Genomic DNA, 19,014 nt, shown 5'->3' with positions numbered 1-19,014 from the left:
CCGCCCGCCGGGGCCCGGGGGAGCCACTCTGTGCCTTTCGTCATCGCTTAAGCTGGAGACCAGAACTGTGTAGAGGTCTCAGCGTAAGGCTGCACCGTGGATTTAGAGGGGTGCAGTAACACTTCCCTTCCCTTTCCTAGTAATTCCTAAGACTCGATTTACTCTTTTAACTGTTGCCAGGTGTTGAACCGATGTTTTCGTATTTCAGTGCTGTTTCTTTCCCGCGTGGCAGCAGCTCTTGTAAAGCCTGTCGTTCTGCGTATAAAGTTAGGATTGTTTGCTCCCGCAGTGCATTCTGTCACCTTGTTTCTTACAGTCAAGGGGTCCTTCTGCAGACCCACTGCCAGATCTTGTTATTGTAGATAAATTATTTTCTTCCACACACACTTTTCTTTCTCGCTTTTCAGATCACTCATGAAGTGATTAAGTGAACAAGTCTTAGGAAGGGTCTCTGCAGGCTTGTAGTGTGGGTGTCCTTTCATTGGGCAGTTGCGGTTTTCTTCTGCTTTTAACTGTTTGTTAATTTCTGAGGTTTCCTTTCATATCCTGTGGCTGCCTTTTTTATTTAGGCTGCTCTGTTGAAGGGCCTGAAAGGCAAAGTAGACTATCGATTTTGCGTACTCTACCAGCAGCTTCTTGACCTAGTTCTAGGCTTGTAGGATTTTCTTCTGTAAACCCATGTTGACTGTTTTCCATGGAGTAACCTTTATGCATGTATCTACTAGTTCTGCTTTTTATTATCATTATTACCATTTTACAGTGATAGAATTTTGTTAAACAGATTGTGGTTATATTAAATGTACAGTTAATATAGCAGGAAAGATTAAAAGAGCAACTTAATCTTATAATGCTTAATGAATTATTAATTAAATAATGCTCACTGTTTGTGTTGTGTCATTTTAGGCTGACATCAGCTGGTCAGTGAATGGCATGCCACAAGGGACTATTAAACAGCCCCTGGGGTATATTCCAATCATGGTGAAGTCCAAGTTGTGCAACCTCTATAATCTTTCTCCACAAGAGCTCACACAGCACCATGAGGAGGAAGAGGTAACGGGGGATTTTGTGGGTCAGGAAAATCTGCATTTTACGTGAGCAGTATCTCAGGCCAGCTTCTCGTTACAGAACTTGAGCATTTAATAATATTGAATTAATAATTTAATTATTAATTAATAAAATATTATTTCAAGTTTGACTTGTTATTTTCTCTGAATGTACCCTATTTATGGTGGCTCCATACAGCATCTTGAAAAATCTGCGGTCAGAACTGTCTTTGAATACAGGGATCTGTTTGGTGCTGATACCTACAGTGCCAGTATTTGACTTCTCAACTGCTAAACGGCAACTGAGGCTATGTAGCTGTCAGTGGGCCTCTGTGGAGACAAAGATTTGGAGAACAGGCATTGAAAGAGACATTTTCATTCTCAGTTGCCTTCTGCAGCTTTTTCCTCGTCTCCCTGGTAGCATGTCAGCTGTGGGGAATTGAATACAGAATTATTTTGTGCCTTATTTTGCGCTCACAAAAAGAGCGAGCAAACTATGAAAGAAAATCTACAGTGGCATACCATTGCTGCCCCCCTAGTATGCTGCTTGTACCTTCATTCACAGTGTTACTTGCTACTGAAACCCTTTTTGTCTAATGGCGTACAGTTTGGGGAGCTATAAATTTATCAGTGTTAAGCTTGTATGTGACCAGAAAGAGGTTTTCTGCACTGAGGATCCCTCTGGTTTATAAACTCAAAACGAGAACTTCAGAGTATTTATTTAAAAATCGTTAATGTCAGCTCTTCAAAGCCATTCAGTTGACCACATAGTTTTTTGGGGTTTTTTTCTTTCTTCCTTTAAACTGTGAAACACACGTCCCTTTCCTTGCGCAGTATGCTACGTTTAGACTTAATAGTCACTGGCAAGGAGTGCAGCCTTTCCAAATGCAGTGCTGAAACATATGTCTTGCTATGTGTTTCATAGTTAAAACATTAAATGTTTGTAAACATATAATACAGGCATTTTTGTCTTTTGCTTAAAATGCCGAGTTACGAATTTCTAAGCACATTAAAATGATTTTTTTTCTTCTTCTGCCAGGAAATGGGAGGCTACTTTATAATTAATGGCTTAGAAAAAGTTGTTAGGATGCTGATTATGCCCAGGAGAAATTTCCCTCTTGCAATGACAAGACACAAATGGAAAAACAGAGGCCCTGGTTTCACAGAGTATGGTAAGCCGAACAGATTCCTGCAGCATCCTGCTAGTAACTGCTTGAGGACAAACAGGAGCGACCTTCTATAGCTGACTTCTGATAGTTTGTTTTGGTGTGGCTCTTGTATAACGTTTATATTTTTTACTACATGTACAAGTAAAGGGTCAACACCACCACAATGGTACAAGGATGAGGCAGGTGCTGGCCTCTGAGCCGCCCATGCTGAGCGAGGAGATTGTATTCCAGGCCTCGTAGTACATGTAACCTTTTGTTGTATGGAAGGTAGTAACTAAAACCCTAACTTCAGTTGAACTTGGTGTAAACTGTTGAACTTGTTTCATTGAATTTGTTTATCCATACTTCGAGGTGGCAGATTTAATTTACGTGAAGCAGATTAACTAGATTCTTGGCTGTCCCATACCTTTATCATGTACACTCAGTAAAACAAGTTTAAAATTTAATTAAACCAGTAAAGTTACAGTTTTAAACTCAGGAGTTACCAGCTGCTGATTTGACTGGACCGTGGTGCCTGAGCACACACTGTAATTCCACATTAATTAGTCCTGAGGCAGTGCCAGTTTAAACGGTCCCATTTGTTTTATTTTTCTTTGTCCTGCAGTGGATAGCATGGGACAGGGCGAGGAAACACTGCTTCAGTGGTACCACCCGAACACAGAGATGTGAACGCTTGACCCAGAGTGCAATTAGGAAGAGTACTTGTGTGTTGCTGTATCTTACAACCTAAGGTTACAGACAGAATAGTCGAGGCTTGGGACTTTCCTTTTCTTAAAAACTGTATGCATCTTCCAAGCCTCTCAGCAAGTGCGCTGGCTGTCCTGAGATATTTGTCCACTAAGAACTGAATTGAGCCGGTGTGTCTATTTGAAATGGGAGACTTGATGCTGAAACTAGTGATCTGCCTCGTGTTCTCAGCCATGAATTACCGAAGTTTCTCTCACGAATTGTCTCTCACCTGCTCAGACACATCACAGCAATGCACCCAGTTGGTTTTGTACAGCTCACGTTGGTCTTTGCTTGTGTTAATTTTTGCAGGAGTAGCGATGCACTGTGTTAAGGATGAGCACACTGCAATAAATATGAACCTTCACTACTTGGAAAATGGTTGTGTCATGGTGAATTTCATTTTTCAGAAAGAGTTGTTCTTCCTTCCCTTGGGATTTGCTCTGAAGGTAAACAACTAATGTTTGTGGTTTCTGTGTTGAATAAATACAGAAGTTTTGCTAAGCATTTTTATTTAAGTAATGAGAAGCTAATTCCATATTAAGTATTTTCAGTCATCCTTCCTGTACTGGCTGAAGAACTATAGTCCAAACGGAGCCTATGCCTGTAACGTAACACTCGGCTGCAGCAAAGGAAGCATGTGCAGGGTCAAGAGAGGAGGGGAGAGTTATGCAAGGGTTTCATGGCTTTTTTGCTAATGAATGCTCTGGATGAATAGCTCTTGGAGGGTGTGAGAGTTTGCCACCTAATGTGAAAGATCTCAGGAATCTTTTTAAAACAGAATGGCAACAGAGCGTTCAGTGGGTGAACAACATTAATGATTAAAGTCAGGTTGTCCCATCTGAAAGTAAACCAGTGAACTGGCTTTTTTTTTTAAGGAGAAAAATAAAATGCTGTTTCTGATTGGAACTGGAAGCAATGAAGATCTGGAAGGATCTATTTGAGCACATTTGATGGATGTAAACTGTTCTTTGGATAGCAGGCAAAAGTTTTACTTGAGCCAAGACTTTTAAAATTCTCCTCTGAAAGCACGCTTTCTCTAGTAGCAGAGCCAGAGTACTTCAGCGGTGTATTTTACCTACAGCAGCTAAGTGTTAGAGCAAATCAGAGGCCTGTCGCACTACATGATGGAAGCATCATGTAAATCAGCTTCAGTGAATTTGTACCTTCTTTCAACCTGTTGTGTTCACATTGCTGTTGCACAATGCATTTTACTTTTTCTTCAATGCTTTTCTTCAGCTTTTGTTTCAGCAAAAGTAGTTCCCAAAAGTAGCTGATTACCTGTTGTTTTAATATGCAAAGGAATTGTACTGACTTTCTCATGAGATTTCAGGATAAGCAGGCCAATGTTGTCTGAAGTTCGAATTCTTCCATAAGTAGTCACTCTCTACGGGTTTGCATCCCCCCCTACATCAATCAAGCTCAGTTCTGTACTGGTTTCCTGTGGCCCGGCCAAGTCCCACTGCTGCTACTGCGGCCCCACTGCACTTCTGTCCTGGCTGTAATTCTGGTTTCTTCTTGCTGTGTAATCATCCCAGTGCTCTCCTCTGTTGGACAAGAGGCAGCATGTGCTCTGGCTGCTTCCAGATTGTATATGTCATGATTACCGAGCAGCAGAACTGATCTTACATTGACCCCTTTCATAAAGAAATCTGCCTTAGTGTCTTTTTCATGCAGCCTTCAATTTTTCCTGAACTTTTTGAAGCCTACTTAAATGTGATGAACAAATAGTTTACTTAAAGATGAGGCACATTTGTCAGTAAATACAGAAGTCATTGGTGGACAACATATTTGCTTAACCCTGATGTAAAGAAACAACTAGGAAACCATTACAACACCAAGAGCTAAGAACGTTGGATTTAAGTATGAGCTTTAGTATATGAAGTGTTGAAACTAAAGTGAACTCGTTCTAATAGCCTTCATCAAAAGGCTAAATTGCCTTTTGGTTTGCATGAGAATAAGTTGCAGCTTGCGACAATGCTGAATTAAATTCACGTTTCTAAGTGAGCTCATTCTGCAAAGATATTAGTAAATCTTACCTAAACAAGAGAAGCCTGTTAATTTAGAGGGTGCAAGTTTGGTTTTTTCCAAGGGTCTCATTGGATTGGGAGTAACTGTGATCATCATCAGGGTATGACTCTCCCCTGCATTACCCTCTAAGCACCTGAATCCCACAGTATTTTTCAGTTTGCATGGTGGAAGAGTATTTCCAGAGGACTGAAAATCTAAATCGGTGGGGTGCCCTCATTCTTTTGCTGTACTTTATGGACAGATGTTGCTATGACTTTGTTCTTCTGCTCTGATACACTTCTGTCTTTCAGGCATTAGTTAATTTCCCAGACTACCAGATTTTTGAAGAGTTGGTCAAAGAAAAGGAAGGTGACACCTTCTATGTGAACTGCATTACTGAGATGATGAGAGCAGTAGTGGATGCAGGCTGTTTTACACAGCAAAACGTCCTCGAATACCTGGGAAAGAGCTTCAGAATAAAACTTAACCTTCCTGAGTGGTACAGCAATGAACAGGCTGCAGATTTCATTTTGAAGTATGTATGTATGCATGTAGGAGTGTGTGATTCAGCATAATTGTATTGAAATTATAGGCAGATTTAAGAGTACTCTGCCATATTACATCACACTTTGTTATGGTTTTCACGTGCATTTATAAAATGATAGCCAGTGGCCAGTTTTTGATGGGACTCCAGGATATTATGATAATCTGTATTTGTGGTGTTCAGAAATATGTATCTTAATGGATTGACACAAGTATCCCCAAAATGGTTTCAGGAGAGGGTATCAGTTATTATTTAGATCAGCTTTTTCTGACGTATTTGATGAAAAACATAAATATTAAAGATTAAGGAAGAGAAGGTGGGTTTGTGACTGCTCAAGGCTCTATTTGTTCAACAGAAGTACTGCAATTTGTGGCACTTTATCAGTTTCACACTCGTTGGCAACTATGATGAGAATTATTTATCTTTTAAAATGGTAGAAATTAGATGCTTTAAAATCTTGCTTCTTCCATGGAGTAAGTTAGAAAGGAATGGAAGAGCTGGCTTAGAGACTGTCAGTGTGACAGGCATTCAACTAAATTCTTTTTCTGGTAAAGTAGGCATTTGCTCTTTGAGAGGTTTTTTTAGCCCATGAAAGGGATCATTTGGGATGCCCAAGTCCTTGAGTACTTGTAAATAGGGGGTGGTCAGGTGGCTGGAAATACAAAGGCAGCCTGCAGGTGCCTCAGAGGGGCACTTAAAAGTCCATAGGCCGGCTGGAAGCACAGAAATGTGCTAAGAAATGTGAGTGGATAATTTCAAGAAAGTTGGAATTACTCTGATTTTCTTATTTCTAAATACTCCGGTGGGTGACTTGTTTGGGTTTTGTTTTTTTTTTTCCTCTGATATGTTCTGTACACCTTATGTGCCTCAGCTGAGGAGACAGAAGAGGAGGAATAGTGAAAACATTAATTGGGATGTACCCTGTATGTAAGAGTGCTGGTACTGTAACTTATCTGGACAGAACCTGCCTTTGGAGTTTTGTCTTGCTTTGCAGTGAAGTTGTGAAGGCTTCAGTAGAGGGCAATGTAGAGCAGAAGTGAAAAGCTGAAAAAATCCTCGAGTGCTGATGGAAGACTATAGCACTTGTGTCTTGGAGGGCAAGTGATCTCAAGTGTCTTGGAAAGCAGTCGAACAGCTTTAATGGGAATTAGTTGTGGCGTTCCTTTTTGCTTGTGCTAGAGTGTTGTTCAGCCCGCAACTTTCCACACATGGGTTGGTAGCAGTGGAGAACTGGACTTTCTGTGGCCGGACACCGATAGTGTTAACAGAAATGTTTCGTGGTTTGCTACTAGTTTCCAGCTCAGATTTGGGATGGGGTGCATGTATGTGGATATGTGCGTGTATATGATTGGTGTCATAGCTACTGTAAAATAACATGCAGACCTCATCTGTTGACTGGTCTTGACTCAATTATCTGTTTACATAAACTGTATACTTATAAGGACATCTAACATGGGAGTGTGTAAAATCAATCTTTCGCAAGGTTCACCTCCATCTAATCAACCAGGTATATCCTTAACAAAACTAGCCCCTTACAAAGACAAGTTGATAATTTTTCAGCTCAGTCTCCGGGTTTTTTTAATTATTATTTCTTGGAATTTTCATGTAATACTAAGGGCTGGAATACTAGAATAAACACTAAATACTAGTGGACTACATACTGGAAAAGCTTTTGCCTTGTTAGGCATTCTAGCCAAAAAATTTGGTTTGCCATTATTTAGGAGAAACTTGAAGAACAGCTGGCATGAAGAGATGGTGTTAGTTGTCCTCCTTCTTTCTCTTCCTCCAGCAATTGTATCTGCATACACCTGACAAACAGAACTGAAAAGTTCTACCTGCTCTGTATGATGACCCGGAAGCTGTATGCTTTTGCCAAAGGGGAGTGCATGGAGGATAATCCAGACAGTCTGATGAATCAAGAAGTGCTTACCCCAGGACAGCTTTTCCTTATGTTCTTAAAGGTAAGGTCTTAAGGAGTTTAAGCCTGTGAATGTAATGGTCATCCAGTCCAGACCCCACAGTGACCGTGGGGACGGGAGAAGTGCAGGAGCCAGAGCCGGGAGCCTGGATATGCTATGAGGGCTGAGAGAGTGCTGGATGTAGCGCAACCAGGCAGCGTAGTTGAGGAAGGCTTGGCTGTCTCAGTATAGGGTACTAAATATGCTGAAGAAAAGCCTGTACAAAACCTGGAATAAAGAGCTTTGTAGTCTTCCAGAGCAAACGAAAGCGCCCTATTCGGGTTGGGAGTCTGAGGAAGGAGGAATACCAATCCTTCCAGTGTTTGAAGAGGGTTTGGAAACAGCATACTTCTGTTGTATCAGTTGATATGGGAGTGGTAAAGATCTGCCTTGTGGTGTTGCTGCTGTTTCACGTGGCAGATGTGCAAGAAAATAACTGCCTCCCCCATCTTCCAAACGTCATGATTCGTGATGTTGTCATCGCTCTCCTGTCTTTAAATTCCTTTACAGATCAGCATGCTTCTGACTTACACAGTTAATTTATTACTGGTGATGTAAAATGCAGTTTCCTAATCTATTCCAATTCAGTATGAATTCGGTTTATTTCTAGGGATTCCTCATTTTAGGATGCTGGGAGGAAAGTATTCCTGTTCAGAAGCTTGACTATCCCATGAAAATCATTGTGGAATAGTAGTTCCCATCCCCAAGTAAAGATACTTCCCTGAGTTATTAGATAACTCTTTTTTTAACCTTTCTTTTCCATTTTAGCCAAAATTTTCTTTAGCATTGTTTTGTTGAAAGACTGCTAAAACCTCTCTACTACTTGAGTGGTTTCAGTGAGTTTAGAAATAAAATAAAAAGTGAGTTCTATGAAGCATTTTAGTGCTATATGGAACTGCCACCAGGAGCCAGAAAAGGTTGCTTTCCTGCCTGGCCCTGTCAGAGATCAGCAGGGGAGCAAGTTAACAGCCCCTTTTTTTAGAATGCAAAGATCCTAAATAGACTAGAGCATACAGTAGACACAGTGTGGCTGTATACAGTGGATTTTTACTAAGAATTCAAAACGTTGTTGGGTATTTTACGTCCTTTTCCCTGTTTTTATATAGTATCTAAGACCACAGCAGTGGTAAAATTACAGTTAAAATGAAAATCCAGTCCGTTATCTCAGATTGTCTCAGCAGCATTTAAATGCTGTGTGTCCATGGCCTTCAAGTTTTGGTATCTAAACTTGCTTCGTAATGTGGTTTTACTCTGTCACTGTATTTAGCAGGCTAATCAGTGGATTTATTCTTGTGGTCAGATTATAGGTACAATTTCTGCTTCGGGTTTTGTTTGTTCTTTATGAAATTCCATTATTGTACTACTTTTGCCAGACTCGTCACCTGTCTAGGTGGAAGTGATTACTAAGCTGTTGGATGGGTATTTTCCTTGCAGATCTGTGTTGGCGTGACACCATCGGCGTTTTGATAAAATGAAGTTAGTGTGGGAAATATGGCTGGAAAATTGTCAGTTCTCTAGAAGTTGTCCATCCTGCTGATTTCAGAGGATTTCTGTAGCACATGCAACTGATGTGAAGTTCTAATTTGAGCCTTCATTTTCCTCTTTTAAATTTAAATCTCTCACTTTTAAACCGTAGGAGAGGCTTGAAAGCTGGTTGCAATCTGTTAAGTTCGTTTTGGAGAAAAGAACAGAAAAGCCAGATACCAGCATAAATGCAGACAGCTTGGTGAAGGCATTCAGCCTGGCAACAGACTTTACCAAGCCATTTGAGTATCTTCTGGCAACTGGTAACCTGCGATCTAAAACCGGTAAATCTTCAGGCTTAAGAAGCCTTTTTTTCCTGCTAAACAGAATGAGAGAGAACATAAAACTGAGCTCTTAACTGAAAACAACTGCTTGTATGCAGACGTTGTACAGTGTAACTGAATTAATGAAAGTGGCTTGAAGAAAGGGATAGTTGAGGGAAAAGGCAAGATTTCTCCTCAAGCATAGCCTTTATGCATGGTATAAAACAGGTTAGTTATTAAAGCAAAGCCTCTACCCAGATAAATAGTTGAAACTAAATTTAGCATTGTCCAAGACAGCCACCGTATTTTGATTTGTTTTCCCAAAGATTGTTTCTTCTTAGAAGGGGCAGTGTAAGACAGAGGAGGCGCATTTGTTTATCAGGACTGCCCCATTGGTCATGTGAGCTTAAATGGAGAGAAACTGCTTCGCTAATGTATATTTCAAATTTACCTGGTGCTTCCCTGAAGTGTCTAGTGTGATGATGTTGTAATGGAATGCCCACTAGAAAATGAAATAAGATTAGAAGGCCACAGAATTTCAGTGAAAAGTACCAGCTGCAAATCCCCAAGTCGCTTCACTGGGATTGACTTTCATGTGTTTCTAAAAGGAGTTGGATTTTAAGCAATAGCTTGGAATTTAAAGTCTCTAGGCCTCTTACAGGTCACCGAGTTGCCTGTGCACAGGCAGCAGCACATGTGCCTTCCGTTGTTGAGATCCTGTGTGAGCATCTTTAGGGCTTGTCAGTGAAAAATAAGAAACTGCCTTGTCACATCATACTTCGTTTGTTAAAGCTGGATGACGTCCTGACATAAATCTCAATTTTGTTCCCAAGGCCTGGGCATGTTACAGGACAGCGGTCTGTGCGTGGTGGGAGACAAGCTGAATTTCATTCGCTACCTTTCCCACTTCCGCTGCATACACAGAGGGGCAGCATTTTCCCAGATGAGAACTACAACTGTCCGCAAGCTGCTGCCTGAGTCCTGGGGCTTCCTGTGCCCTGTGGACACCCCAGATGGAGAACCCTGCGGTCTGATGAACCACATGACAGCTGTGTGTGAAATAGTGACAGAGATGGTGCCCGTGACAGACATTCCACCTTTGTTATGTTCTCTAGGTATGTTTTACTGGCTTGATCATTTAATGAAGCAGTCTTCCTTTTTATCTTTCTGCCCTGCAAACCCATATCTGGGAAAGGTTCTCCAGATACCATCACTGTACACTGTTAACTTGAGAAGGTGAAATCGAGTTAAACCTGTACTTACTGTGCTTCTGCTTAGTGGTAAACAGCACGCTGCTTATACAGGCGTGTCAGCCCTTTGGAGAGTGTAAAGTTCAACGTAAACGTCTCTTAGCTGTGTGCTGTACAGTGAAGATGTTCACTTAAGCACAAGGAATTGCACAGTACAAGCTCTAAGAAATCGGACCAAGTAGTGACTTTCTAATGCTGCTGGTGACTTGAATTCAACTGCAGCTCACTTGTGATTACCACAATAATGGGAATCCTTATTTCAATCAGACAAATTGGGGAGGGGAATGGCATTCTTAGTTGTGCATGTTTTACATTTTCCATTAAGTAATCTACAGCTTTGCCCTGTAGGTCTGAATTTTTTGATGTCTCAGAAAGCTTTTTGGTGTGGATTGAGGCTTCCTGCAGAAATAACTTCTGTGGTTTGTTTGCTTTTTTGGCTGTTCCTTCTACCAATCCCCTCTTCTCACAGGTGTCACCCCCGTTGATGCGACTCCAAGCAAGCCTTACGCGGAGTGTTACAGGGTTCTGTTGGACGGCTCCGTGGTGGGCTGGGTAGAGTGGGAGCTGGCTCCTGAGATTGCACAAACCCTCCGCCGTTTCAAGGTTGTCTTGTTTAAAATGAAAATTTTTCTTGGCTAAACATCCTTAATGTGCAGTGGTCAAAAATAGGCATGTTTGGAACTTTTTTTTAAACTTCCATTCTATTTTTTCTTTTTAATCTGTCCCAGTAAGTTATCTTTGGCTGTATGTTAGTACTGGAGTGGGCTTTTCTGTTTTTCTTGTTTATATCCATATGTTTGGTCTGGTTTATGAAGTTGTCATTATTAAAAGAACTTTTTTTCTTGAAAAGGTAAGATAGACATATTCTATCCTTTTCTTGGTGGAAGTTTTTCTAGAAGTATTTTTACAATCTTTTATCCACCGTTTTATATTAATAGCTACACCTGTGGTTGGCATTTTCATTGCGTAGCCTATTGGATGCAGCTTAACTACACCAGTGTTGGTTTGTGTTTCTAAATCTGTATTTCTTTGCACAAACAGATAACACAAGAGAAGAGATTTCCCGCACGGGCAGAAGTGGTCCTTATCCCAATGACAGGAAAACCCAGTCTGTATCCTGGGTTGTTCATTTTTACTACCCCTTGCCGGATGGTGCGGCCTGTCAGAAACCTGTTCTATGGAAGGAATGAATGGATTGGTACTCTGGAACAGGTGGGATGTGCATATTTCCTTTATAAAGCCCTGACTATTACAGAGGTACCCAGCATCAAAAACAATGTTTTGGAAAATACTTGTGAAAGGAGCTGAGGATGGGACATAGGGAGCTTGTGTTGAAGAGCTAAAATAGGTGGCAAAATGGTTTTCTCACCTCCTGCTAAGCTAATTGGTTTCCGATAAATGTCTTAGACGGACTGTAGGGATCTTTTTGAGATACTGAAATCTGCTCTCAGTATTAACTTTGTGAAGCTTTTGAGGCGAAGGATTGCTGTCTTGTGTGTACTGTCTCATCTTGTGTTACATCGTGTTCTCCAAATTGCCCATGGGCAGCCAAGCAGTGGATTGCCGGGGAACTTGCCCGTTTGGAACAATTAAAATGGGAGACGGGAAGGAGGATGTGTTACTGCAGTTTTGTAATTCCAGGCTTGCTTTCCTTGCAGTTGGTCTGTGGTTGTGATAGGTAGTTTAACAGCTGTCTGATGTTTTTCTTGCCTGCTAATATACTAAGGTGCAGACAACAAACGCAGCCAAAACTGAAATGGATAAAAAGACATCGGAGGCAGCTTTGTTTTGCTTCCTTCCCTATAAAAGAAGGAAGCGAACGAGCGTTGCCCAATTTGATGCTTGCAGGTCTTCATGAATGTGGCCTCGCTGGAGTCGGAGGTGGTGCCCGGAATGACCACTCACCAGGAGCTCTTCCCTCACAGCATCCTGAGCGTGGTGGCTAACCTCATCCCCTTTTCCGACCACAACCAAAGTCCACGAAACATGTACCAGTGCCAGATGGGTAAGTGCTGTAGTGAGTAATGCTGCAAGTCCCTGGGCAAGGGAGAGGGGGGGGAAAGAAAAAAAAAAATCTCTCACGTGTTTATTCCAGTGTCTTCCCGCATTCCCAAATAACAGCTCTTCCCAGCTGTTTCAACATTGAGGTTGATTAGCAGCCATTTTTTTCATGGCAAAGTAAATGAAGTTTATCATCCTGGCTGCCTTGCAGTGGGCAGTTCTAGGTTGTTGCACTCAGGTTGCCTTCCTTAAGCCTTTAGTAAGTTTTGGTTGTTTTTTTTCTTAATTTGATGTTGTTGATCATATAGACAAGTGAAGGGCGCTGCACCAGCTGTTTGGTGGTGTTAGTGTGATACCGAAATATTAAGGAGACATATGGTTTTCTTTGTCGAAGCAAAGTAACTAAATGTTCTGCAGACTAGATATTCCATAGATAAAAGGAATCCTTGAAGCTCTGTGTACAGGGGTGGAATGGATAAGGAAGTTATGCTGAAATCAGCTACTGTAACTAGGTGAAAAGACCGAGTTCAATTAGCGAACACGGTGAGGAAGACTATCGACGACCACCAGAGGACCCTGGAAGACCACCAACGAACATAAGAGCGCATGCATTAATGACTTTTGCATATGTTAATGAGTTCCAAGAAATAACATGATAATGCTAATAATTTCTCAGAAATCTAATGAATATGTATATTCTGATTGTACATAACTCCCACAGTTGAGCAGTCCGGCGCGCACATTAAGTGGAGCGATCCCCTGTGTGCCCGGCGCCGCAATAAAGAATGCCTGCTTTCTAAAACTCCAAATTGAGTCTTAGAAAGTTTTTCACCTGCCTACTTACGGTAACAAGTGTCTGACAACTGTGCTGCCCACAGTGCTCTCGTCCCCGCAACTGACGGAGGTTTACTTACTTCTGTCTGATAGCTACAGTAGTTAGCGTGAGGTTTCCTTGCCACCTGTTTTCGGTGAGCGACTGCTGTCTTGACACTGCAGCTGTTGAGAGGACACTTGCTAGGCCTCTGTTGCAAGAGAGTAATACAGCACTGTGGCAACAGGGTGGGGGTCTTTCTGGCAACTATTTGACAAAGATTTAAATTGATTTATTTGGTTGTGTGAAAGAAGTTGGGATAGGGTATGCAGAGGGTTTTCAATCAGCTGAGGTGCAAGTGATGTGCAAGAAGCTTATTTAAGAAAAAAAAAAAAGGCAGGCTAAGAGCAAGTGTGTGGGTAGGGACTTCAAGAGAGCAGGTCTCATTACCTCGATAGCATTGCTAGCGTATTACATTTCTGACGATATTAACAGAAAGATGTCCTTAAAACACTACCACGTTTTCATACTTTTCTGAAAGTACCAATGCGACTTTGTTCAAAACTTGTTTTCCTTGGCCATATATTTATTCTGCAGAAGCAAACCGGTTTTGGCCTGGAAATAAGCAAGGTGTGCCTCACTATGGGAAACTCTGGGGAGAGGAAAAAAAAAACAAAACAAAACAAACAAAACCAAAAAACACCACACCAACATTATTGGAGATTTTGAAATTGCAGAAAAGACACAAAATTACAAATAGTCCCTATGAAATGCTATGAAAGGAATTGAGTGTTGTGGTTCATAGAAACTTTTGTAGCTGGACTTAGGGCAATTATTACATTCCAAAAGTTTTAAGATTGATAATCCCTGTAAATTGTAAGTATTTCTAGCTTTCTTCTTAACAAGATACATGGAGGATGAAACATAGATTAACTTTGAATTGATTCTGAATAAATCCAACTTTGTTTCTTTATAGGAAAGCAAACCATGGGGTTTCCAGTTTATAACTACAAGGACCGCTCAGATAACAAGCTGTACCACCTTCACACTCCCCAGAGCCCTCTGGTGCGGCCCAGCATGTATGACTATTACGGTATGGACAGCTATCCGATCGGCACCAATTCAATTGTGGCTGTCATCTCCTACAGCGGCTATGACATGGAAGATGCAATGGTGAGCCACCAAAAGGGAGAAATCCTGCTGTTCCTGTAAAGGAATTTGATGTGGGGGACCGGGAAGAAGGGCTGAGAAGAGCCTGTTTTCTGCTTCTGCTAGTCCACAGACTCTATTAGGGCAGATATAGGAGCACAGCGATTAAGTGTTGTTACCACAGGTAATGCTGGAGGTAGTGAGAGTAGAGCGGAGTTCCCTTGTGCAAGGCAGTGGGCTTCCAGCATTGAAAAATACTGGGGTTACAGGAGGTTTGGGCCTTTTGGAATGGTGACTTGCTGGGAGTCTTTGCTTAGGAAGGCAACGTTAAAAAGGTAAGCATCAGATTGGAATGGAAATGTTTTCTTCGTTGAAGTTATTAGCAAGTTTTTAACAGGCCTTTGTTTCTTCTTTTTAGATTGTCAACAGATCTTCCTGGCAGAGAGGGTTTGCCTATGGAAGCGTTATCAAGATGGAGAGCATTGACCTTTCCCTTAAAGCCAGCAGGGCAGGCGATAATTTAGTGTTTGGCATCAGGCCTGGTGATCCGAATGTTACGGAGAAGTTGGATGCCGACGGACTGCCTTTTGTTGGCTCTATCCTACAGCCTGGGGACCCCTTCTACAGCTTCATGAACCTCAGCACAGGGGAGACCTTCACTGTGTACTATCCGTAAGTACAGCTTGTCCCTCCTGGCTCCTCCACACCTGGTGGTGAGCAGTCTGAGAGCAGTTGGCCCTGATGAGTTGTGCAGTATCTTTTCCTCCAGGTGTTTCCTTTTCTCCTCATGTGATAGTGTCTGTGTCTTGACAGAGAGAGCATGAAGCTCATGTTGTAGGTGGCTCCCATGTGTGTATCATGGCTTTTCTCTAAGCCAGTGTATGCTGCAGAGCCTGACTTATCCCAGGAGGAGAATCTGAGGCTGGTAAAAAGAAAGAGCTTGCAGAAATGTCTTGCTCTCTCCCAAGGACTGTTGCTCTGCCCATTCCTGCAGTAGTTTTCTGTAGCTTTTTGTTAATTGACTTGCATAAGATGTTCTGTCTAAAAAAACCTGAAGGAACACCAAACAGAAAACCAAAACAAAGTGCCTGGTCCCAGAGACTTGCCAGAAAACCTCGTAAGCAAAGTTGTTACAGGATTAGGGGTTCAAAGAGCATTTTTATTAACAATTCAGCTTCCAAACTGCTAGAATATTAAAATGCGTCAACTACACCCCTCCCTCCCCCTGGAATATTTCGGGGATAAGTTTTGTAAGATTTTTGAACTTCAGTTGAAAGAGAGAAGGCGGCTGAGGCTTTCATTAACATCCTCTTAATTCTTTCAGGAGAGGGAAGCAAAAACATTGACAAAAACTGATATATTTAAATGCGTCCTGCACTCCCAGTTGTCTGTACAACTTCAGGCCTTACCTGTGTCTCTCTACGGCATTGATAGAGTGCGGATAATGCTGTGTAGTTATTCACATTGTGAAGGCGAATTAGTTTGAGAAGCACTTGGGTAACACGGTAGCTGGCGTTACTGGGAAAGCTATTGTTTATTAGTCTGTAACAGATGGTGCCTTTGTTGCACTGGGGAGACTGCTGTGGACTTGTAGAAGTAGTCATCCTGGTCGTAGAGCAGGGCTAAGAGATTTGGCACGTGGTAGTGGGCATCTGTAAGCTCAGCCTTGTCCTTGCACCTGTGGAGCCCTCCCTGGCTGTCCCACCCAGCACTCCTGCTCCCCAGCTCTCTCATGCCAGCCTGGCCTTAGTTCAGGTTTCTTACCCAGAGAGCCGTTTTACCTCTGTACCATTCAGCTTTTGTTCATTCTTGGTCCAAATCAGGTAATTATTTAGGTTCCTACAGAGAGATGAGGTTCCCAGCTCTCAGTGTTGACTCCTGCCCGCAATTTGCCCCAGAGACCTGGGGCCCTTAAGAGGGAGTTCTCCCTGCTGTCCCAAGTGCTGCACATGCTGCTAGATCTTATGTGTGGCTTGGAAGAGAGGGAGGACAGAGGCTTTGACTTCAAAAGTTTGAACAAGCTTGGAAGAGGCTTATGAAGTGCAGTTTTCTTTTTTTTTTCTTTTTTCTTTTTTTTTGTGATGGCTTGTACCCTGGTTGCATTTGGACACTGCAAAATAATAGCTTTGAAACAGAAGCTAAACTTAGGTACTCCACAAACACTGTGTTAGGACTTCAAAGGAGGAGAAGAAAAGTAACCTTGTCTTAATATGGGACAAAATTTATTTATTCCTTAGCTGTTGTCTCCAAAACAAGTGGAGAGTTTGGGCTGAAAGCTCCATAACAAGTTAAGCCTGCAGCAGACACCTAGCACGTGGAACATCAGGCTGAGGGTTCATCTGGAGAAGCAGCACACACCCCTGAACAAGGCGCTTGTTGGCAAAGCCCTCTCAGCTCACACTGTGCCTTCCCTTTCTGCTCTGAACTTTCCTCTCTGCTTTGCACCGAACCCGGTTCTTTATTTTGATATCCCGCCAAGACGGTGTGAATTTATTTGGGGGTAGGGACTGCTGCCTTAACACAAAACAAATGGCACTGGGATGCAGTTTGTCAGATAAAGCGCGATACAGACAAACTAGGTTTAAATGATCTTTATTTTAAATCAGGGGCGGCACGTTACCTGATCACCTGAAAGTCGTGGCTGTGCTTCCAGTATTAGAAAAAGCAAATGAATGGCACTTGTGTGATGCCATTGTATTGCTTCCTTGCCCTAATTCTTACGCAGTCTGATTTCCCTTGCTACTGAATAGTACTTTTCAAGAACGGTGTTGTTCCCCAGCTGTCCCAAGGCATTTTATGAGACTTATTAAGTGGTTTGGTTTTCTTCCTGTGTTTCCCTTTCCTAGCTAAAAGTCATTAGCACACCTGACACCTTTGCTGTGATTGTTTTTACACCTACACAGGAATAAGGAAGTCGGCATTGTAGACAACGTCAGGTTATGCAGTAATGACCGTGGCACTGGGAAGTTCAAGAAGGCTTGCATCACTGTGAGGGTTCCCCGAAATCCAACTGTCGGAGACAAATTTGCCAGCCGTCACGGACAGAAAGGTATCCTGAGCCAGCTCTGGCCAGTTGAGGATATGCCGTTCACAGAGAACGGGATGGTTCCAGACATCCTCTTCAACCCTCACGGCTTTCCCTCCCGAATGACCATTGGGATGTTAATCGAGAGCATGGCGGGGAAGTCGGCGGCACTGCACGGCGTCTCCTACGACGCCACTCCCTTCACCTTCACGGAGAAGAACTCCGCTTTGAAATACTTCGGTGAGACTTTAGCGAGCGCAGGTTATAACTTCTTTGGGACGGAAAAGATGTACAGTGGCATCAGCGGCCTGGAGCTGGAGGCGGAGATCTTTGTGGGAGTGGTGTACTATCAGCGCCTGCGCCACATGGTCTCGGACAAGTTCCAGGTGAGGACGACGGGGCCCCGAGACGCTGTCACCAACCAGCCCGTCAAGGGGAGGAACGTGGAAGGTGGGATTCGCTTCGGCGAGATGGAGCGTGACGCTTTGCTGGCTCACGGCACGTCTTTCTTGCTGCAAGACCGCCTGTTCAACTGCTCCGATGGCTCCATAGCCTATGTCTGCATGAGCTGCGGCAGCATGACGTCTCCTGTGCTGGAGAAACCGCCACACTCCTCCTCTGTGACAAGCAACAGGAGGTACTCCTGCTCTGTCTGCAGCGAGGTGGACACGATCGAGGTTGTCCCTGTGCCCCATGTCTTCCGTTATTTTGTGGCGGAGCTGGCGGCCATGAACATAAAAACAAAGCTCAACGTGGAGTAGCTCTGTCCTCGGGCACGGTGGTGCTGCTGCTGGGAGGGAGGAAGCACGTGTCAGTCCTGCCTTTGCCCCCTGCGGGTTTCAAGTGTTAAGTCAGTTCTCGGGTTCTTCAAACATTTGCAAGATTAATTTGATGTTCGTATTGAGACGGGGCAGTCGCCAAGCTGTATGGCAAGGAAACGCGGCTCTGTTGAAGTTCGTTTCCACTTCCTAAAGGATCACTAGCTATCGAGATGTGGCGTATGGAAATCAAGCAGTATCGCTGCTCCCACCAGGCTGCTGGGTTGAGAGCGGTGGGGGTTCTTTGTTCTCCGAGCGCTGGCTGCAGCTGCAAAGATGAAGAGGTCATAAAACAGCGTGAAGTGAATGCTGGAAATGATGAAAAAAAAGAGATATATTTTGTTTTTTGAAGAAAAATCCTTGCAAAACGTATGCCTTAATGATGGGTACGTGTTAAAGTGATTGGACATGTTTTGTTTTGCTTTATTTCAATACGTACGCCTTGAAACTCGTGAAGAAGGCACAAGTTCTACTGCACGAAGCGGCAGCCTTGACCGCAGGAGACCAAGGTGGTCGAGCCAGGCCTGTCCTGGGAGCGTTCTGTGTCGCTGAGCCCCGCACCTGTCTTGGTGTGGCACTGCAGCAGGGTTGGTGGGGGGTTTTTTTGGTGTGTTTGTCTCCGGCTGAAGAAAAAGCAAGCAGAGGGCTTTCCAGCCTGGCTCCGACCCTGGGCCTCAGACCTCGTGCAGCGCTGCGAAGTGCGGACGCCGTGGGACAGGATCT

At 43.1% G+C, this 19,014-nt stretch overlaps 1 protein-coding gene across 1 annotated transcript; it reads left to right on the top strand.

Annotated features, from left to right (window-relative positions):
* Window positions 1–937: 937 nt before the first annotated feature.
* On the top strand, window positions 938–18,844 carry POLR1B (polymerase (RNA) I polypeptide B, 128kDa). Its single transcript, XM_009331353.1, has 13 exons — window positions 938–1,050; window positions 2,083–2,215; window positions 3,251–3,387; window positions 5,260–5,483; window positions 7,282–7,453; window positions 9,087–9,258; window positions 10,071–10,352; window positions 10,957–11,090; window positions 11,529–11,699; window positions 12,336–12,492; window positions 14,276–14,472; window positions 14,867–15,120; window positions 17,352–18,844. Exons 1-13 carry the CDS (start codon window positions 976–978, stop codon window positions 18,232–18,234), a joined length of 2,991 nt encoding a protein of 996 aa, XP_009329628.1. The 5' UTR covers window positions 938–975; the 3' UTR covers window positions 18,235–18,844.
* The last annotated feature ends 170 nt before the right edge of the window (window positions 18,845–19,014 follow it).

The sequence above is a fragment of the Pygoscelis adeliae genome, unplaced genomic scaffold (assembly GCF_000699105.1).
Source record: "Pygoscelis adeliae isolate BGI_AS28 unplaced genomic scaffold, ASM69910v1 Scaffold259, whole genome shotgun sequence".
Classification (NCBI taxonomy): domain Eukaryota; kingdom Metazoa; phylum Chordata; class Aves; order Sphenisciformes; family Spheniscidae; genus Pygoscelis; species Pygoscelis adeliae.
Note: the sequence above shows the minus strand (reverse complement) of the source record. Positions and strands in the feature narration are given on the sequence as shown.